This window comes from Calypte anna, chromosome 2, assembly GCF_003957555.1.
Source record: "Calypte anna isolate BGI_N300 chromosome 2, bCalAnn1_v1.p, whole genome shotgun sequence".
Classification (NCBI taxonomy): domain Eukaryota; kingdom Metazoa; phylum Chordata; class Aves; order Apodiformes; family Trochilidae; genus Calypte; species Calypte anna.
The window spans coordinates 130,657,824-130,680,347 of NC_044245.1; the positions used below are offsets into that span (position 1 = coordinate 130,657,824).

Here is a 22,524-nt window from a genome sequence, read left to right on the forward strand (position 1 = left end):
TCCTTTCCTTTCCCTCCTCCCTTCCCCTCGGCGGCGGCGGCGGCCCCCGCGGCTGCCTCCCGGCGCGGCGCGGGCGCGAGGTGCGTTACCTGTAGCGCGGCGGCGGCCTTACCTGTGCGCGCCTCTTCCAATGGCAGCGCACCTGCCGGCCCGCGCCGCCCAATCAGCTGGCGGCTCGTCCCTCTGCCCCGCTCCTTTAGTGAAAGAATCCGTCGCCGCTCGGGAAAGTTACCTGTGCTCGCCCGGCCCGGCCGCTTTGCCGCGCCGTGCCCAGCCGTGCCGAGCCTCGTCGGCGTCTGAGCCCCAGCCCCGCCGCTCCCCACATGCGAGGGGGAGGGGGCTCTACCTGTCCTACCTCGGCGGCTGGCTGCGGAGCCGGGAGAGGGGGGGAAGGAAAGCAGAATTACCAGTAGCTCTGGTTCCGCCGTCCCGGGCGTTCACACACACCTTCACCTGCACAGACCTGAAAGTCCAGTTCCGCCAGAGAGACGGAGGCACCGGGAAAAGGGGAGAGAGTTCATTGGATCAAACATGTCACAAGAGACGGACAAGTAAGTGATCGCAGGCACGCCGCTGCTCCCGCTGCGCGGGGCCGGCCGGCCCGTCTGGCTGGTTGTGTCTCCCCCTCTCCGGTGGCGGGCGCGGACCTGCCGGGACGGCGTTCCTTCCTCCGTAAAGACACGCCGGGCCGGGCGGCACAGCAACTCCCCAAGCACCCGAGGACAAGGCTGCGGCTCGCCGCCCCCAACCTCGCTTTTCATCTGGTGGTGGGGCTTCGGGATTTATTTTTTTAATATCACTTTGAGTTAGATTTTTTTTTCCTTTTGTGTTTTTTTGCCTCCCACCTGGAGGGTAGCATTTCGGTAGGAAGCTCTCCTCGCCCTACAAGAGCGGAGCGGCCTCCGCTCACCGAAGGCCCCGGACGGACAGTGCTTCTTGGCTTTTGTGTTAGTGCAACAAAGGGCTTTTATCCCGGGCCGGGCACGGCCATCTTCTTGCCCTCGGCCGGGAAGGAGCGGGCAGGCGGGCAGGCTGACGCCGCCCCGGGCCCGTCCCGGCTGTTTCGCAGCTTCGCCCGCCCCAGCCTCTGCGTGTGGTGCCTTCAGCCTCGGCGCCCTGACCTTGTTTTTCCGGCGGGACGCTCTGGCGGGCCCGCGAGTGCTCAGAGACGGGCGCCTCCGCCCAGAGTTAAAAAGTAACTTTGCCAGTAGTGGCGCCGGAGGGCGAGGAGGTGCAAAACTGCACTCTCCAGCCGACCCCGCGTCTGCCGCGGCCCTTCTCCCACCGGGGCGGGCGCACGGCCTTAGGCCGCAGCGGCCCGGGCCGGGCCCAGCGGTGACGAGGCGTGCAGAGCAGCCTGTCCCGAGAACGGGCCAGGCCGAAGGAAGAGTGGAGATGAAGCGGTGAGCCCCCAGTGCCTTCCAGAGGGGCCGGGGGACACCCCCGTGGTGCTGCCACCCCCACCCCGCCGGGGCACGAGAAGGAGCCAGCGGTGGGCTCGGCGGGAGAGGGGCCTCTCGGGGCGGAGAGCGTCGCCGGGAGCTGTCGGCTGGTGCGCAGACCACCGCTCCCTCTTCTCCACCCCAGTGTGTGTCCGATTCCATCAACGCTTCGTGCCAATTGGCCCCGAGCCACAGGCGTTGCTTTTGTTTACCGCTTTCCTCGCCCGCCCCGGTACGGCATGGGGTAAAGCCGATGTCCTTATGCCTGCGATGGCGACGAGGCGGCTTGGCGTGAGGGCCGAGGCCTGGCCGGGAGCGCGGCGGCGGCAGCAGCGGCCTGGTGGTGCGCGGCGCTGGGGAGCCGCTGTGAGGCAGCCGGGCGGGAAGGCCATTTTACCTGCTCGGGTTATGGGTGTTTCTGCAGGAGGCGGTGGGGGATGAGTAACGGGGCAAGGAAGATGGAGGGCGGGATATGGCAGAGGCTAAGCAAGAGATGGCAGTTTTGTGTTACTGCTGCTTTGAAGCAGCCTCAGTTGAGCGTGTGTTCTCGCTACGCTTGGTGCTGCTCAGGTGCAAACCCTTCTTGGCCTCCTCAGGGGCCTTTGTGGCAAAGGAGGTAGGGAGGAGGAGCTTGGTGTTGGAGACGTAGGATTGAGAGAGGGTTGGTGACAGCCTGCCTGTCAAAGAGTGAAAGAAGATCATCCGACAAAAGAAAACAGCGGGGTTGGCTGTACTGATAGGGAAGAGACGGGCAGCTCAGAAGAGAAAGATTAGCAAAATAGTTTTAGTCCTGGCCTTTTGAAACCTCAGTTGACAGTGGGATAGTGCAAAGGTAGTTAAGGACATGAAATTAAACTGATTGTGGTAGGAGTTGGGAACAAAGCGGAGTTTGGGAGTTCATCTGGGCAGGGATGGGAACTAAAGCCTTAGGTGGCCAGATAAGAGCAGTAAATGATTTTAAGTGCAAGGAAGGAGATAAGGACAGTGCCCTGAGGGATGCCGGTGAGGCAAGGAGGAACACCTGAAAGAACAGTCATTGAGTTAGGGGAACCAGATTACTGCGGAAGACCTGAGAATTGATGAGAAACAGCGATCAAGAAACAGTGATCGAGGGCAAACCAAAGCAACGGGCAATTGTAGAACATCGCGAAGCTGCAAGCGGCCCATGAGTTACTCCCTGACCGACTCTTCTTTTGAATAGCTCCATCAAAGCTGCAGAAACTAGGCTGCAGCAGATCAAAAGACAGGAGGGTAAAAGCAGGGAGAGGAGAAGGAGCAACTTTAGTACCACACTCAGCTTTAAAACAAAAACAGTTCAGTGGAAACCTAACTCATGCAAGAAACTTGGACAAAACTCTTTTCCTTCTGGGTCTAGGATGCTAATAAGCTGTAGGACTATCCTTCCTTTTTAACAGAAACAGTATGGCTTAAGTTTAAGCTACTAAGGCTGGAGCATTAATGACCTTCATCCCCTGCTCTGTGTAGTGCTTCTGTTGTTAACACTGTGAAGAACATAACAGCACTGCAGAGCACGTACCCTGAAATAACAGCACTTCCCTTGTTGCAGGTATGCCTGTGATATGTTGCTGGTTAAGGTGTTTGGAAAATTCATAGGGGGTAGGTAAGAGTTTGAAAAGGAAATAAGAAATCCCCTGGGCGCTCTCTACACAAGTGTAACATGAGAAGACAAATACATTTGTTTTCAGAAAGGATGACCAGGTGGAATGAGATACTAGACTGGTGGGGGGGAGTTTGCATGAAAAGGTTTTTTTGGATTTGTTCTTTTTTGTTGGTGGTTTGTTTTTTAGGCTCTAATTATATCCAATTAAAACCTAATCCGGAGAGTAGAACATTGTTCTCCTCCACGTGGCCTTTCTTTTACTTAAAAACAGATCTTCCCTACAGGCAAGAATAGGAAGCTCATTATTTCGAGGTCAGTTAATTTGTCAGTGTCATTGGACATGTTTTTGTGGGGTTTGTGCTAGTAAAGTGCAGATGTAGAGGACTAAGCAGGTGAGGGGATATAGAAACTGTGGAAAAATGTTCCTGTCTTGTCCTTCAGTGGGCTTTGCTGGGTTTTCTGGAGAGCTGGTGCACAGTGGCTTCCTGTCAGGAAGGAGCTGGGACAGGAGTGCCTTAGTGCTATCAGAACCATCAGCTTTAAGGGAGGAAGGTGGACAGTCAGGTGAAAATGCTAAAGGACAAGTCGTTTCATTCTAATGTTAACTGAGGAGCTTGGAAGGGGAGATTATCCTTAAGATAGTGTGCATATTTCCCTCTTTCCCTTTAGTCTTTCTGCCTAGGCTGGGTCTTGCCTGCTTGCTTCCACAAACTCCTAGGTCAGAAGAGATAAGGCATGATTTCACATGCATTTTTCAGAGGCAGCACCGACTTCAGCAGGCTGTGGCCACTTGTTCCTGCCTTCATTCCACCCTCCCAGCTGTGTCAGTAGACCTGTTTGTGCAGCTAGAGAACTGGCTCAGGGGAGTGTTGCATTGAGAGTAGCCTGATCTCTTGGAGATCATTTTTAACATCAACTTTTCACTGGTCTGAGTTCTTCATATGTAGAGGGAGTGCAAGCAAATGGCAGGTGTTAAAGACAGAACTGCACAAACTTGACCCTCTGCAGAAAGCAATGTGTGTCCCTGAATTTCTGTGAGCATTTTAGAGGTCCATGCAGCTGCTTCTGTTATCCAGTTCCCAGAGCCATAACGAGGGGACCCTGGGGACTGAAGAGAGGCCAAGGGGCATAGGATAGGGAGGAGGGAACATCCTCTTTGCAAGATGTAAAGATGATTCCAGAGTTCTTTTCTGCATTTATAGGCTGCAAAGTTGTTCCTCAGCGTACAGAAAAAAAAACAAAAAGAACACCACAGAACTCCAGATTAATGGCACTTGTGCATTAGTGAAGCTCATTGGTGACCTTAATACTTGTGATTACGTGATTCTAGAGATTGTGAGCATTCCTGTGAATGAGGAGCAGCAATTGTACAACTACTTGAAATCTGCATAGTAACTGCCACAGTGGTGTCCCTGCTGCTCTGCGTGTGTGAAGGCGTGAGATCCATGTAGGTTGGGACTGGTGTTGCACAAAGGGCTGGCTTGGTAGCAGGCCTGAGTGTGCTGGTGGCTGTGTCTCTCTTGCTAGCTGGTCAGTCACAAGTCTGCCTGTCAGTCAGGCTGCTCAGGCTCCCAACACCCCCAGCGTGTGCAATAGCTACTCCGGACACCAAGTAGCTGGGGCTGGGGCATGCTCAGACTGACCACATTAAGGAGACGTGGGTCAGCCTGGGTCTGCTGCTGAGCCTGTGCTTGTGGGTAAATAACCAAGGGGAGAGTGAGCCTGGAGGTGGGAATGTGTTCAGACCTGCTCCCATGTGTCAGTGGAGGCATGTTCACATCCAGATGGCTGCTTGGTAGGGTGGCAGAAGTTGATCTTGAACTCTTCACAGAGTAATTTTACCCTGGTTTCCTATTGCTTCCTCGGTGTGTAAATGTAGATGTTGCCTTTATAATAATTAACTTAAGCATCTAGTGCTTTAACAACAAAGGGCATTTATGGTTTGCAGTGTGATTCTGTGAATTGTTCTTAATGATTCTTAGCAGGCGAAATGTATTTCCCATCAGCAGATGTTGAGTGGCAGTTAGGTCACAGACTGCTGTGTCTGGACAGAGTATCCACTGAGGTGAATTTTCCAAAGTGTTACTCACCTGGGAATGAATGGAGAAACAGGAATTGGAGGTGTTCAGTACTTGCACTTTTCAAATGTCAGATGTGCTGTCATGAATGTTCCCCAGAAAACCATCTTTGTGCAAAGCAGGTGGAAAGTCAGTGTGCAGAACCTCATAGAACTTGGAAGCTTAACTGAGCTTAACTGAGAGGACTAAGGGTATCAAATGGTTACAACTCACAGTAACACTGCTGTCTCCCTAGTGAAGTCTGAGACCAGACTGAAGATCAAAGCAGAACATCAGGGAGAGGATTTCCCCAAGTCACTTGATTATAATGATCATAACCTCTTCCCTGTGGAAGGACCAGGGGGGGCATCATCATTCTCATTCTGGCTGGCACATCTGAATGAGAAATGATACTGCACGGGTTGACATTTGTGGTCAGATATTTTCACAAATATTAATGCAGACCACTGATGGTTTCCCATGATTATGAAGCAGCAGGTTAAGCTGCCCTTTTTTGTACACAGACACACAAAATAGCACTTTCCAAGTACTGATAGAGGAATTCCTGGGATGAGTCTTCATTAGCTTTTTAATTAGTGACTGGGACAGCACTAGCTAATTAAAAAAATAGAAGCAATTATTCAGACATTCTAGTGTACAGGGTCACTCGTATTCTTCAGAAGTAGTGACTTTATAAGGAAGAGAACTGTTGCCTATGAAATTTTAACCAAGGAAACCATATTAAGTGCTTGTGAACTGTGATGTCAAATATTGCAACATACCTGTAGCTTGAGAATATGTCTCTAGCCTCAAAGGTTTATGTATCTCTGCAGGTGTGTTAATTTTCCTAGCAGTGAGAGATGGCATCTTCCATAGTTCTCTATTTTAGTTGTTCTTTTATGGGAAACCTTGACTCCCAGTTTTGCTCAATTGCTGAATTCATGTTTTCCTTCTAACTGTGTAAAAGATTTCATATTCTGGAAAAACAGCAATCAGTGCTATCAAGTGCAGTAACTGTTCCATTTCCATTAATTTTGTGGAAGCAATGAACAAACAAGGGCCACAGGTCAGGGGTCAGATTAAACTGCAGCAGGTCTGGGAACCCTTGGCATGACCTGTTTTTAATTTTAAAGCTTTCTGCTGTCTACTTTAAGTCAACTAAAACAATCTTGGGTGCTGTGTGCACTGGAATTAAGCTTCTTGGCAAAGCTGCTGCATAACTGCTAATTCTGGTCAACTCTGTCAGCTTCTGCAGTAATGTGAGCTCCAGAGTATTCTCATTTCTTGAGATGTCTGTTTTTTTAGGAAAATATGCTGAAACTTGCATTTTTGAGACTATTTTCTGCTTGGTTTGAAAAACAACACAAAACAAGAAGGGAAGCAGGCTACTTAGTGCACTACTAACAAAAAATAGTCTGGTAAAAGTAGTATGTAATTAAAAGGGAAACAAAGTCTCTGATATCATGGGTATAAACAGCTGTCTCCGGGGTGAGTAACACTTGGTTGAGTCCAACTTGGACTGGTTCTCAGTAGGTACTTACTGTATGTATTTAATCCTTGGGTCCGATTTCTTTTTTCTTCATCCACTTTGGCATAATAATTTTTGTCAATGTTAATGAATCACTTGTTTTAATCTCTTTAATTGCTATTACATGCTCAAGTTATTTTGCTTCTTAGTAAAAACAAAACTTCTAGTAAGCATTTAATTGTTGAACTAGTCTGTTTTACCATTTGCTTTTTCTGCTCTCGGTGTATTATTTTACTTCCTCTCAAAGTGTTTTGTAAAGGTAAGATAATTTCTTTTAATCACTTAATGTCTAGTCTTGTTTAGATTTGTCTTGTGCCCAAAAAGAATAACTGTCCCAAAATTGCAAGAGTCCCAAACCTATATTCATTAGTAGGCAAAAATTACTCAGCCTCTGTAACAGGAGTTTTTGATTTGGTATGGACTGCTGTGTGGGCCAGAGGGCATCTTCTGGCTTCCTAGTGGTCTAAATGCTTTGATTTGCATTCACTTTCAAGTAAGCTGAATATTTATATGTTCACTGGATTGAACTAAGTGCATTTTGAAGACCTGCTCATGCTTCTGGGAACGGTATGATTGTTGGCTATCAAAGACAAAATACTAAGACACATAGGCCATAATTTTCCTGTTCGTTAAACATTTATGCTCCTTTGTAGTTTTAACAGAACACTATTGTCTAATTGAAATAACAATGTTGCTGACTTCTTAATTATACTTTTGGCTATAAATCCTGAGGAGTCTAAACTTTTTTTAACTAGATAAATCAAACCTTGCAGTGAGTCACTGCTGTGATTTTTTTTTTTTCCCAAGTTCTTTTAATTTGGTGTTTAGGCAAAACAGTATGCTGAGGGTAGTAAATTTGGACTAGCCTTAGAATCTTTAAAGCAAATACTTTTAAGCACTAAGTTGAGCTTTGATTTATACATCTTTCTATAATGAGCATAGACAAAACATGATCTGGAATCTGAAGTTGGTTAACTTACCCAGCTTCTGTGTGATTTGTCCTTAGCTGCCCTCTGAATGGTCATAGTAGTTCAGTTTCTGCCTTGGAATTCATATGTATTTATGTTATGTGTAAGACAGATTGCATGCACATCTGTTCTAAATCTGTTTTCTAATAGCCTTATAGTTGAAATGGGAATTGTGGAAGTAAACTAAATTTATAAAGGACTTTAGAGCTACTGAAGTGCTTGTAAATAATCACACTCTGTCCTCCTTACCTATGACAAAACTGAGTTGGGAGAATGAGTTCTTTTTCCAGCTTTTGCATTCCGCTAAAGCATGTTCCATACATTATGTCACACCAAATGAAGTGAGGGTGTTCTTGATGTTTCCCATTTCTTACTTTGCACTGGAATAAAGAGTAAGCAGGTGGGTGTTCTTCCCATAGCACAATGAGACACAGTGTACTTCAGCCTGGTCTCTGACCTGAACTATGAAGTGATGAAGCCCTAATGCATTATCAGGGGGCAAAGAAGTCTGCAGGGATGTTTGTGGAAAACTTTGATTCTTATAAAAAATTTTTTTTTAAGTTTGTTGAAAGAACAAATGCAATGTCCAAAAAAAGTAATAAAAAACCCCCAGGAAATGCTTTGTGTTTCACGGGTGAATTTCCTGAGTAAGGCAAAATTTGGGTGGCAGGCAGGATGATGCTTTCTTCCTTGCTGGCACCAACTGGATCAAGATATAGTGCTGAACCTATGATGAGAATAGGATGTGGTATGGCTGGTTTAGTCTGCTTTACGTTTGGTGGTATATTTAGCAAAGACATTGAGGACTGTGTGAACTTTATGAGTTGAGCAGAAAGTTCTTGAATATCTAAATGAGCTGAGACTAGCAGGCAGGAAAGCTTATTTCTGAATAAAAAACAAGCTGGGATCACAAAACAGCCATATTTCACCTTTGTTCATGAGTGTGTTAATGGGCATCTCTGATTCTATGGAAGCTAATTCACAGATTGCAGTAAGCTGGGTGAGAATTTGACTGTAGTAGGATTTTATAGCATTAAGAGCTGGCTATTGAATATTTATCTCTGATGTGAAGAACTTTAAAGGCCAGTGCTTTCCATGTCAGCTAATTTACTGACATTAAGTAGAATGTATTACCTAGGTTGTGCTGCAGTAACTTAAATGAAACAAAGTAAGCACAGTTTTGAACATCTCTGTTTATACGCTACATTTGCATAGGGTTTTATAAAATTCCATAGTCTTAATTTTAAATTACTTCAAAAAATACTAGTTTATCAGCTGCAGAAATCATTGTAACTAGTATAAATCTGGAAAATACATGTATATCTATAAAATAATAGTGGGCTACCAGGTTGTATAGCCATGTCCCTCCAGCTGTGTTCTGGTTAGCAGCAACTACCCTCACCACCATGTAAAGGAATGGTGGGCTAGCCCAAGTGAGAAACGGGCACAGTTAGGGTTGGGCTTGTTCTCCACTCCATTGCAGACAGACTGTTGTAGATGTGCCTGTGGCTACAGGAAATGCTTTCTGATATTGCTGACCAGGTTAGATGGGAGTCTACCACTTGCAATCTTGGCCCATCTTCCTTCCTTAAGTGAGTTGTTCTCTGTTAATGTGGTCACTGATGGATTTGCAACTTTTGATAAGATTCAAAGGTGTGTTGCCAGCTGCAGGGTCCAACTGCGACTTGTTTTGCAGGTGGGGCATTCAGAGCTTCCCACTTAGTTACACATCTGGAACAGCTGTAGGTGCCTTGGCCTGGAAGGGTGCCTGACGGAACCAGGGGAGCGTGCCCGTGCAGAGTCTCGTTCAGGAGGTTTCAGTTTTCTTGGCATGTATTAAAATATGAAGTGTTTGTCTCTTCTGGGTGTGGTGGTCTTTGGTACCCCTCTGTCACGTTTGGCTTTAAGTGTCCAGGAGATTCATCAGTCTTGGAAAAGGAAAGGGAATGTGTGTGCACGTGCAAGACTCATTTCTTAAGAGAAACCCTTCCTCTCATCCAAATAACCTTAAATAATAGAGAAGATTTCTTCAAGTAAGTGCAGTTGTTTTGGATGACTGCTTTGGGTATAATCTTTGAAATGATTGACTATTTTAAATCATGATAATTAGGTCTGACCATTAACCTCCCACAGAGCTGATTACAAGGATAGAGGTGATGAGGAAGTTTTTTATTTTTCTTAGTGCTATTGTTTCACTCTGTTTGCAGAGTAAACACAATGAGTGTGTCGGTTGATTACCCTTCAGACCATCTCTCAAGTTAGAGGAGTTTTTTTTATTTAGTCTTTAAATGTGAGAACCTGGGTTTTAGAGAAAGCATGTTCTGGGGAGGCAGTGGGTCTGTGTACCTGTGCCTTTCCAGCCCCCTCAACTGTTTACTTACTGAGTGGCTATTTCTAGAGCATTCATCCCTTTAGCTTCTCCCCAAAGCAATCATATACAGCACCTCTGAGGGACATTCTCTTTGTTGCTTTAAGATTGTCTTCACTAAGAGCAGCAGAGATTGACTCCTCCAGCATTTTTTCAGACAAGCACAGCCCAGCTCTTAAAAGGTGTGTATTTACAGGGCATCTCTCAGTCTGCCTGTAATACTCAAATGAGTTATGAGTATTGCACGGCTAGGAGTGCTCCGCGTAACAAAAGGCACTTACTGATTGCGAGGGAAGATTCCTGCAGGAAGGAGAGCGAGTGGTAGTTTGTGTATTGCAATGGGCAGCTGCCCATGCGGTGAAGCAGCCCAGGGTTTAGCTGAAGGGGAGCTTTGTTGAGGAAAGGAGAATCCTTGTATGGAATAATTGCCTCTGAGCCAGGGAGAATTGGCTACTCCAGAGTGGGAATAGGCCCCCAGCTACCTTTGGCACAAACAGCAGGGCTGTTGCAAATCTGATTTGAGTCACTAACAATAAGGTATTGAAAAGGCAAGCGGACCCAGCAGTGCTCTCTGACTTTTCTTTTGATCCTAATTTGTGCTTCAGCTTCACTTGCTTTAATCAAACCTGTAACAACACAAATGTATGCGTGGAAACAAGAACAAAAATCTTCAGGAGAGACAGCGAAAGGCCTCTGGAAAATAAAGGAAACTACTAAAACCACTGATATTTTGGGTGAAAGCAGAATATAATCCGAACTGTTACTGTTGGCTGTATTTTGTGATATGAAGTGAAGCTACAAAATGCTCTCTTTCCCCCACAGAGCTCATAAAGCTCAGCTCTGTGTACCAAATGGATTATTTTGTTTTTCATTAAATAAAGAAACTTGTAAACAGTGCTCTGTGCTGTAGAGATCATAATCTCCACCATCCCCCTTCTCTTCCTTAAACACCAGATCACGCACTTGTCAGGTTGTGCGTAGGCAGTGGCCAAGCCCTGGCTGAAGCTCCAGTCTGCTGGTGGTCACTGTGGCTTGGGGGCCAGACAAGACACCTTCCTTGCATCTGAGCACCATTACTGCATGAGCTCAGTTGTGCTTTTATAAAATCCTATTTCTGAAATCAAAGGCTTGGTTGCACAGTGTTTGAAAGCTGCTCCCTGTGCAACAGCTGGAGTTGGTTGTCTTAAATCTGGGGAGCTGGCACCACTGTAGGTCAGGAACTGCAAAAAGTGGAGGCCGAATAATGCACAGGTTTTATATAGCAGATAGCAAGAAATGTTTTATGGAGGTCCCTGGGAATAACTGCTACTTTTGCCAGTTAAGTTGGTAATGTGCTGCATTACTCCACCATCTTTACAGCTTTCAAATTTGTAAGGTGGAATGTGTTGAAAGTTTCACTGTTAATCCCTGTAACTTGAGCCACAGTGCTCTTGCATCAGGCACTAAGCAATACAACCCTCACTCCACTATTCCTCTGCCTAATCTGTTTGTTTACCATCTTGTGTAATAGCTATACAACTTTTTTTTTTTCTCTCGCTCTTTATCTGTAAATTTATTGAACATTTTACAAAAGCAGGTACTATTATCTTCATTTATATTTCCATGATACTGGAAATGTTGGCCATAGCTGTAGTGTAGCAGCCTCTCTTGCGATATGCACAGGCACGGGTCAGTTTTTACCACTTTCAGACTGGAGGAAACTGCTCTGCTGCAAATCCCACTTACTAATGGTTTTGTGTATATGTGCCATGCATGGGTCTGTAACTAGATGTGGTGAGTGATAAAGTGAGACCAAATTTGTTGACTTCTTCTGCTCCATCTGCTGGACTCACTGCTCATGTCCCGTTACAGAAAATCACTCTGAAATAATTGACAAATTGCATTCAAAAAGCTGAGATTAGGTCAATTATAAGGCATAGCAAATTATTAAATACCAAACTATACTTGGTTTAGGTGAACACTAGATTAGTGTTAGTTGCTTCTTTTTCTTCATTATTTTTTTGTTTTTTGTAACTGATTTCAGTTAAATATATTTTCCCCTAATCAAGTGCACATCTGGCAAAAATGGGGCAAAATGTTCTTAGAGTGTTACTTCATTTTTTTCCAAGTAGTTTTATAAAATTTTGATAGCTCTGTATATTAGTAAAAATCTATTTGAATTATTATCACAAGATCTGCACATAATATTTTTTTTTTAAGTTTGGAAGGTAGCTAATACCAATAAATATTTATGTAATCAAGTTTAATACAGGTATGCTTTCTTGATGTAATCATATCACTTTCATTGAGCTATGTGATGTTTTTTAATGTGCCTTGAGTGTAAAGTAATCCCATCTGGATCACCATTTTATTCTTCCTGTCTGTGCAGTAACAAGCGACTTGTGGCCTTGGGGCCAAATGACACTTCATTCAACACCAGACGAGCCTACACCAGTGAAGATGAAGCCTGGAAGTCATATTTGGAGAATCCCCTAACAGCAGCTACCAAGGCTATGATGAGCATAAATGGTGATGAGGACAGTGCTGCTGCTCTTGGCCTATTATATGACTATTATAAAGTAGGTAACTCCATCATTATTCCTCCCTGCTGTACTTAGGAGGGGACTATTCACACTATGATGCATCAATAGAGCCAGTTTTTGAAGACAGAAGTCATTGCCTCTTGATATTTCTCTGATTTTTGCATCAAGCACCCTTTCTGTTTTAGGAAGCCTCTCTGAGGCTTTCTTGATGAGTTTAGTTCTGGAGAAAAAAAAATAATTAGAATTTCCATATTAAATTTGCAGCCATGATTTCTTTTTGAGCATAGCTTTCTCCCTCTTCCTTTGCAAGAGCACTGGATAAATAAGCCCCTTTTTATTTGTGATCACTTTAAGTGTTCTTTAAAAAGTGGAAGAGTGGAGGCCTTGTCCATGTGTAAGTTTGTCTGCTTTTCTGTTTCATTCCACACATGTTTTAGTTTGCTCTTTAGCTGGAGTATCTCTCATTTGACAGTTTCCCATATTATTGATATTTGTATAATGATAATAGGAGGCTGTATACAAACACACAGTGAGGGCTAGCCCTTGCACTGGAAATTTGTAGTCTAAACGGGAGGATGGAAATGGAGCTGTACACAGAGTTAAGTCAATTTACAGGGGAAGCACTGACACAGGGTCTGAGTTTGTTAGGTTCTAAGCCCAGAGCTTTACCTACAGTTTCAATACCACCTTTTTTTTTTTGTGTGTATTTCATAGTGTTGAAGTGGAGTTATGTTTGACTTTTCTGCTGAAATCAGGGAGCCCTACAGGGAATGTCTCTGTGTAATGCAGACATTTCATTCTGAAACTGAGGCTGACCCCTTTGTACTCTGCAAATGGAATCAGTGTCGCTACCAAGCACTGAAGTATAAAATTGTTCATTTTACATAAACTGTCTCAGTAATCCTGAAGCCACCATAATTCATGAAGAAGTAATTGGCTTCTGTCTTAGTGATACTTTTGTATGTAGCAGTTCATTAATCTGCTGTATTTTAACAGCAAAGCCAGTGAACAAGTCTTTTCCCTTCTCAAAACTGTTTTAAGAGACATGTCTGTTTTTTTATTCCAGGCAGTTGCAAAAGACTTGGCATTCAGATGGAATAAAATGTGTTAATCTCAAAGCTATTTCCAGCATTCAGTCATAGCTATTTCTGTCTTAAACTGGGAAAAATGGGTAACTTGTTGATGCTGTCAAGCAGCGATTTAAAACCTAACTTAAATCTCCGTGCTTTAATGTAGAAGTGTAGAGGAGGACTTCCAGTGCACGAGAGTCCCTTGAATTGTCCTTATTTATCATCTGACTTAAATAATGTGGCATGCTGGATAATTTTTTTAAGTACTTTTTCAAGTCAGTAGTAATTATTTGAACAGGTTTACCAACTCCCCCATCCCCTTCTGTTTTCTTGTAGTGATATATATCCCTGAAGGAGAGTCTATATTTATATATATATATATATATATATATATGTGTATGATCTTAACAAGGAAATCAACACATGCAAATTGTGGCTTGGATCCCACTTCTAAAATTTATGAAAGAGATTTTTTTAACCAACAGGACACTTAATAGGGAGAGAGTATGTCCCTAAGAGAAGGAAAGTCTATGGCAAGTGCTCTCTGACTGCTGTGGTCTTGTAGATGTAGCTGATACTAACCTTGGCTACTGTAGTCCACTGTAATGTGTTTTTTTCTAAATTCAGATATTTTCCTGATACTTCTCTACAGCATTTAAAGATAAAAGGTACAGCTTTAGCTCATTCTTAGGTCTATTCTTTCTCTTTAATCCTCAGTTAACTGCTGTGATGGAGTGGATATATTTTCTTTTGTAAGAAATGGAAGTTTTGGCTCCCAAATTGCTGGTTCATCAATAAAACAAAAGTACAGACATGACAACAGCTTTTCCCTTTCATATCTGTGCCGGTGTCTGGAAATGAGTAAATGGGAAGACAAATCTTTTAAGTCACTTTTGGTGTCAATTCTGAGTCTATGGAAGGGCCAGATTTGACTGGATTTTTACTTTTCATGGCTGTTGATGCACTCAGCAAAGCAGAAGTTGTGTTCTCAGGTGCTGTGCTGGCTTGCCTCAACCTGTTCCCATGCTAGGAAAGGGAGAGATCTACAGACATGTCCTGGTTATGAGTCCTGCGCTCTCCAGACTGTTCCATAACAGGAGGACTTAGCTGGTGCTTGTGGTTTGGACCCTCTTTTTCCTCTGAGCTAAATGGGTCTCCATGCAGTGCACATTAAACCATCACATCTTTCTTCTCATCTCTTATTATTCAGTGAAAATGTGTGTTTAAGAATATAAGCCATGCTTTTTGGATAGCTTGACCTAGCGTGGTATTCCAAAGATAAGGTCATAGAGAAGGGTGCTTTGCTCCAGATTTGTGTGCCCAAGAGTTAGACAAGAAAACAATCCCTACATTTTTTCCCCTTTGGAAATTATGGTTCTGTTCACAATTAATCTCCCAAAGAAAAACAGCTCTTGGAACTAGGCAACACTGATTCAGTTACATTTTTCTAGTTGCAGTAAAGCAGCTTGAGGCTGCAAATATGTGAGAGTTGCATTTACCTGACCCCGTGCCTGGTGTTGTTCTCAGGTTCCCAGAGATAAAAGGCTGTTGTCTGTTAACAAAGTGAGTGATAATCAAGAAGACCAAGATAAAAGGTACAGTATTATTCAAAATCATATACCCAGCTACTAACACTGTTGATCAGTTGTGAACTTAAGGATCTATGATAGCCTGAGGGCTTATGATTTTCTTCCAAAAGATAAAGGAATAAAGACTGTTTTGGGAAGCAAAATGTACTCTTTTTAACTTGTTGGAAAAATTTAGCAGTATTTTTAAACACATAATTTGCAAGTTAGCAGAAATTTTCATTCCTTGTTTGTGTTGTGTTTGTAGTTTTTTGTGGGGGGATTGTTTGGTTTTTTGGTTGTATTTTGCTGCTGCTGAGATTAGTTAAATCAGATGATACTGACAGTTGGGTATTGACTGTTTTTCTTTCAATTTTCTTCTTCTGAAAGTGAGTAGTTTGACCTCAGTAATCTGGTTTATTCAATTTTCTTGAACATTAACTTAGGATCTGACCAGAATCAAATTAAGTAACTGTCATTAAACAATTTTCTCGTAATGTTTTTCTCACTCTGCTCAGATTTCAGCCTTCCTCTGTAGGCTAAAAGTGACTTGAAGGAAATCACAGGCAGCTGACTCATTTTTTTTATTAAGACTTGTGGACAGGAGGATGTGTATTTATGTAGAAAGAACTAAGTTTCTACATATAGAAAGACACCTTCATGTAAAATTATAGTGGAGAGAAGCTACACAAGATTTATTGCAGTGTAGATCTCCAGTAGCATGTAAGATGAAAGTTGAAATAGGCAATAGTATAAATTCACTGTTTCAAAACAGAGTATGAAACTATTTTTAAAGGGACAGTTATTCCTATACAAACACCCAAGAAGTTCTTCTGTTAAGTGTGACTGACAAAACTGGTCTTCAGTGGAAAGCCAAGAGAGAGGAGTTGTAATGTCAGAACAGATCTCCTGGGCTGAAAACAAAGTAGTATGTTACACCTACTAAAAGTTTTATGAGTTAACAGTTTTATATCAGTGCAAGTAGTATCAGCAATCAGATCGCTTTCAACAGCAACCAGAGGTGAGAATGCTGCTGGAGGTTACCTTGCTTGCAGCTGCTGTAGTTACTCATCTGCTCTGATACAATGGGATTCCCAAGCCTGCTGCTCTTTCAGAAGAGTGTTGGTACTGGACTTACATGAACAGTAGTGGTTTGTCAACAGCCTGAAAGAGCACGCATCAGTTTATGAATTTTGCTGTTGATATTCTGCCTATTTCACGTGCAAATTATTGACTGTAAGTAATCCATGCCTTGCATTACTCTTTATGCTTATTTTGTGCCTAAAGGCTGTTGCACTGCTGGGTTGTTTTGACATCCAAATTGTAAGACAAATCAAAGCCTTCTGTACCTAGAATTTATTGTAACAAGTCATACTGATTATAGGTTGTATCAATTGTATTATCTTTTCCTAGTTGTTAAAGAGCTCTGGACCTCTGCTTGCTTCATGATGTCTTTTGCCTAGTATTTGTTAATGTACTGCTTCTTATGGCAGTAGCTTATCAGAGTTGAAAGATCTCCTTCCCTGCCATCTAAGAGCATTAAGCTATTCATAACATTTCATGACATAAGCATTCATAACATTTTTTTGGTTTTGTCTCACAGAAATTGTGTTAATAGCACGGAAGCTCAGAGTAATTTAAGTGGGGGAGAGAACCGCGTGCAAGTCCTGAAGACTGTGCCGGTTAACCTTTCCTTGAACCAAGATCCTTTGGAGCCATCCAAAAGGGAATACAACACAAGTGTGTCTGGGAGCTCGACACCCATCACAGGGACTGCAGTGACTGTGGTTAAAGCAGAGGAGTTCACTCCTGTTTTTATGACCCCACAAGCACACTACGCAAGAGGAGAAAATGAGGAGCACCGAGGAGTTATCTTTGAACCATATGAAGTGTCCAACATTGCTCCCCACACAAATTATCTCAAAGATGACCAGCGCAGTACTCCTGACAGTACGTACAGTGACACCTTCAAAGATGGAGGTACAGAAGTAAGTTTTCCACCTCAAATTGGCATCTAAGAACTCAATAAAACACTGTAAACAAGATAAGGAGATTTGAGCTTGTAAACAAGATAAGGAGAATTGACCTGTCCACAAGAGCCATTAGAAGAACAGTGATGCTTGTTTCAACAGATTCTCTCTGCTTCTCTCTGTGTTCCTATCAGTTTGTGCCCTGGTGATAGGGGAGCATCATGAAGTGTTTCAGAAGGCAGTTTTAAAGTTGTTTATTGGAAACTGAGAAATATAGATACTGATCTTCTGTCTTCTGGGATGTTGTGTCAAGTAGAGGATGGTTGCCATTCTGAAAGAAGATCTGTTATCCACTATAAGATCTGCCTTCAGACCTATACATAACAGTAAGAAATAACTGCCACTTTGTAACCAGGAAATCCTTAATGTTCTCCTGAAAGTGCAAATGAGCAGTGTCAGCCTCTGCTGCTGATTAAACCCAAGTAATTTATTCAGAAGCTGTTGCGCAAGCTATACTCTGAAACACTGACAAGTGAGAAAAAACTAGTAGAACTGGGTGACTAGAGGGGAATGGAGAAGTTGGCTGGCAGGGAAAGGTAAGGTGCATGTGTATGTAGGGAAATGAGGAGAAGAAAGATTATTTCACACTATTTCGCTAAGGCAGAGTAATTAATTACAAAGTCAGTTTTAATATGGTGAGTACCCTCCATCTGTTTTTGCCTGCTGCAGAATAATGCAAACAAGCCAGAAATGTTAAAAAGGTAAAAATTACTTAAAGCTGACAGTACCTCTGCAAATAATTAGAGATATTAGGTGCTAAAACTCTCCTTGGATTTTCTCGTCCAGGTCTGTGAAATGGTAAATATAACAGAAATACAAAGCAAATTACATTAAGGCCGAGTTACTGATTGATAATACAAGAAATTAACTGCGCTTGTGTATGTGTAATATAGAGAAGTGAATTTTCCCCACACGAACATCATAGATCAGGATGTCTGGAGGTGAAATCCATTTTCAGATACAGAACACATTTAGGTCGGCTAAACGAATAATTAATGAAGAAATCTAGCTTGCCATTGAAAAATCAGTAACATCAAATCCTGGATTAGAAACACTGCTCTCTGCATTACCAAATCACATAATCACTGTTTTTCATTGTAGCTGGTAAGTGGCTTTTTATGAGTCCAGTGGTACCAGTCCCATGGCCTTCCCTCAGTGGTGTAGCTGACTGATTCTGTTCTGAGTAACTACTGAGAGCCACCCAGTCAGTCCATGCTGTGCAAAGTGCTGTTGAATGTGCACAGTTGTTAAACTTGGGGGTAAAACGGGAATTTGATCAACCTGGTCTGGTGAAAGGTGTCCCGGACCATGCAGGGGAGGTGGAACTAGATGATCTTTAGGGTCATGAGAGAGACATCAGTAACAACATATTTTGAGGAAAAGGCAATCCAAGAAGCAGCAGCAAGGCTTATGTAGTCGAGTACAAATGGGCTTCTTCACTCAGGTAGACAGAGTTCAAATTCTTGCTTAGTCTGTGCAAAAAGACTTAAATTTTTCAGAATCCCACCTCTTGATGTAATTTTTGATAGATATGTTTTCATTTTTTTAAAGAGTAGGTCTCCTTTAATATGATAAAATGTGCATTTCAATTAAGCAGAATCTTAGGTCTAAGGTAAATATTTTCTTAGCCTGCATCATCACTAACATTCAAAACAAGCAGTATAGCAATCTCATTTCTTACCAGCATTTCATTGTAGGCCTTAAGGATGGCTACATATTTTTAAATAAAACAAGACAAAGCAAAAAGTGATGTCTCTAGGAAAACTGTTATTTCATTTGAAAATCTAATTATATTGTGATGAGGTACATTTTTACAGGCTTGTTTTAAAGTATATTAATGTGTAGGCAAAGACTTTAATAGGGCATAAAATATTCTGCTACATTCCTGTAGCAATTAGGTTATGAAAACTCTAGAAGCTTGATATAAGTGAATTATCTGTGTCAGTTGTAGTGTAAAAACCATGGAGGATCCACTCCAGTTTTTTAGGGACTTTTGTTGATAGTTTCTTTAACTAGACATAATTTTACTTTTGTTGGTATTTTTGTTTTGAATGTATTGAGCTATATTTAATTGTTGTTTTTATTTTTCAGAAGTATCGCAGTGTGTCCGTGGGTGCTGAAGAATATATTTATGAACAAACAAGGTATGGCAAAACCTTTGAAATGTGTTGACTGGCATCATGTAGGAATCTATCAAGGAGAGGCTGCCTGCATTTACCTAGGGCATGCTCAGGGCTCCCTTGATGCTGCCCAGCAGTCCTCTCCCCTTTTTCTCCTGCACATCTTAGTTTCCAAGTCTGACCAGTTTATATCTCCATCTCTTATCTTCCCCAGCAATTGTTTTCAGTTAGTTAATCCTCTGAAGTCCCCGGAGATACATGACATTAAAGTGTTCAGGGAAATTCCCCAGGTAACAGGACATGCATTGACAGCTGGGTCATGGAAGGTCTTTGTCACCTTTCAGGATGACATGATGCACAAGTCAGATGTCCAGCATGGTTGAATGAGTCCATGAACCTTATGGAATTCCCATGTTTACTTTTCCTTTCTGTTTTTTTGAGTTACTTCGAGTAGGTTTTCTAGGAAACCCTCTGTCATTTTACACTCCTTGTTGTGGCACATCATGTTTACCTATAAAGAAATACAAATGATGTATCTATTGCAGGCCATGTAGAAACTGTAAGAATTACAAAACATTTTTTAAGAAGTTTCAAGAACTGATGTTTGAAAAGAATAGTGTCCATCTGGTAGGCATTTGTAGACTGGGCAGACACTGCAGAGTCATTTAACTGATAAAGACTGATCAGTTAATTCGATATAAAATGTATAAGCTGATGCTTCATTTCAAGCTTGTGAGTAGTTCTGTTTGTATCTGACAGCTTACTCTGACTTCAGAAACAGGAACATGCCTACATAGTTTTTCTGCAGTAGGCATATGACTGCTTCTGTAGTGGAGGTTCCTTGCAGCTTGATCTTTTTTCTGAGGTATATTAAAACAGTTGTTAACTTCAGTGAGATCAAAACTGAGTCATTATACAGGCAGTACATATGAAGCAGATATTTAGCAAAGACTGCTCACTTATTACACTGGAGATTTACAAAATTGAATCTGAAGCATTCTCTTTGTTAACAGTTCTCAGACATGAAGTATCTGATGCTATGGCCTAGGTCCATGGCCCTGGTCCATCTTAGAACAAAACCTCTAAATGTACATTAGGAAAAATGAAATACAGTTTTCCTGGGAGTTACCTGGAAGTGATACATGCTCAGAAATGAAAGCCCTCAGGCTCAGCAAAAGAGTTGGTGAATATGAAGCTAATTTGAAGCCTGATAAAAGACCCTGTCCTGCACAGGACTTTAGTTAAGACCTGTGATCAGATTCAGAATAATATTATTATAATTTGAGTAGCTGCAGTAAGTTTTAAGGGTAATAGTAATCCTCCTGCAATAGGACATGCTTTGATTGCCAGCTGTGAAGAAGAAAGTTCCCAAGTGGTACTGCACAGAGACTGCAGAATAGGCCAGGTGCAGTGTGTCTTGGAATTTACACTTTGTGAAGCCTTTCTGAAACATACAGAGTGCCAGGAAATAGAAGACCAGATCATGGCAGCCTGTAGGCAGTGCTGTTAAGACACTTTCTTGCTTTGGCTCATCCTAAGCCCTTCTCAGCACACATCCTTGTTAGGCCTTCTCCCTGACTTGTGGGATGTTTTGAGGTGCATCTCCCAGGACACAGCATGCTTCAGTACATACTGTGCAGCAGCCTTGCAACATGCAACCTGCAGTCCCTGAGTGTGAGTAAATCAGAGGATGTGCCTGCTCTGTTAACAAATGGTCAATCCATAGGACAAGAATATCCAGTAGGATGGGTGCTGGGTCCACAGCACCAGTGGTTCTGCTCTTCTGGTCCACAGGGATGGGGCCCTTTGCACTTGTGTGCAGGAGAGAAGGAATGCAGCGGTGCTCACCACAGGATGACAGCGGAGGGGACCACAGTCCCCTTTGTACTGTACTGCCTTAATGCATGTTGGCAGCAACTGCATTGTTGAGAAGTGCTGGCACTGCCATCAGTGGGTCAGATAGGTACAGGTTAATGCTTGCTTTTTACCTTAATTTTGCTTTGATTTGCAACTTTTAAGCAACTGGAAAAATATCTGAATTCCCATTTATAAGCTAGAGTAATCAGAAACACTCGGAATTTGTCTTGATAGTAAACGAAATAATTCATATTTAACTGTCTGGAACCTCTTGCTTTGGATGGAAAGACAATGGATCAGTTTTTTTTTTTTCCTATGCTCCCTTCAAGTGAGAATTTATATGTTGTTACTCATGCATTTTAGTGAATTTTTTTTCCCCATTAGATAGTTAGGAATGTTTTTATCTTCTTGCTTCCATATTATATCACAGTGTTAAGATGATCTAGAGTATTTGCTTGAACTAGAAAGTTAAGGATACATTGTTGTTTTGTACCAACATTTTCGTCTTTTTGGTTGTACTCCAGCAATGCTCGAATACTTTGCTGAATTAGGACCTTTGTGAAAATGCTTCCCCTGCATCTCCAGTTTATGAGGACATCCTTGCATTAAGCTTCCTGTGGTGGCCAAATGCAGTTTGAAGAGACAATTTATTCTGCAAGGTTAACATTATTTTTCACTTAAGAGGAGCTGCAGGCATAATTTTTATTGGATTATTGTTTAAGCTCATTATTGGAGGAGGCAGCTGGAAGAGGATCTGTGAGAATTGTATTCACCTAATCAGTTCACTAGTTAATTCACCTTTAACTTTTCATGGTTTGAGAACTGCTTTATAAGTGAAAGTTCTCCTATGAAGAAGAATCTTTTCCAAAATCTGACTTCCAAGACAAGTCCAAACTTTCTTACTTGATTGCAGGTACAACTAAATGTAGGTATTTTGTTTTGCTGATTAATTTTGAAAAGAAGGCTTGTAAAAACCTTGATGGCACATTGTCTTTAAACAAACCAATATACTGTCCCTTCTGGTTGTATTCCTTCCTGTCTCTTGTGCTGCAAGTAGCAGCTGGACTTTCCAGTCTCAGTGTTCATCTTTTGCTGCAAGTTTTATTCTGTTTAGTTTGCTGGTTATTTTTGGCTTTTTGATTTATACTTCTATGACACTTTCACATTTAAATGTCTCTGGAGGTAGCTGATTTCCTGCAAATCATACTGCATGTCCTCCTTGTATATCTGAATGGGTATGTAGACTTGTACTTCATGATAGTTCTTTTCAGAGAAAATAAAGATGTAATCTTTGCTCCAAGAGACTTCTAGTCCAGATAGTTTTACACTTGATTGCCAGATCTAATGAACTTGAAAAAAGAAAATTGCACATTTAA

At 42.3% G+C, this 22,524-nt stretch overlaps 1 protein-coding gene across 1 annotated transcript in view; it reads left to right on the forward strand.

Annotated features, from left to right (window-relative positions):
• Positions 1 to 245: 245 nt before the first annotated feature.
• The window catches only part of GRHL2 (grainyhead like transcription factor 2), a 64,793-nt gene continuing 42,514 nt past the window's right edge, over positions 246 to 22,524 (forward strand). The window contains exons 1-5 of the mRNA XM_030445389.1: positions 246 to 551; positions 12,353 to 12,542; positions 15,104 to 15,171; positions 16,745 to 17,129; positions 19,263 to 19,315. Coding sequence (XP_030301249.1) covers positions 532 to 551; positions 12,353 to 12,542; positions 15,104 to 15,171; positions 16,745 to 17,129; positions 19,263 to 19,315 — 716 coding nt within the window. The 5' untranslated portion in view covers positions 246 to 531. The remainder of the gene's footprint in view (positions 552 to 12,352; positions 12,543 to 15,103; positions 15,172 to 16,744; positions 17,130 to 19,262; positions 19,316 to 22,524) is intronic.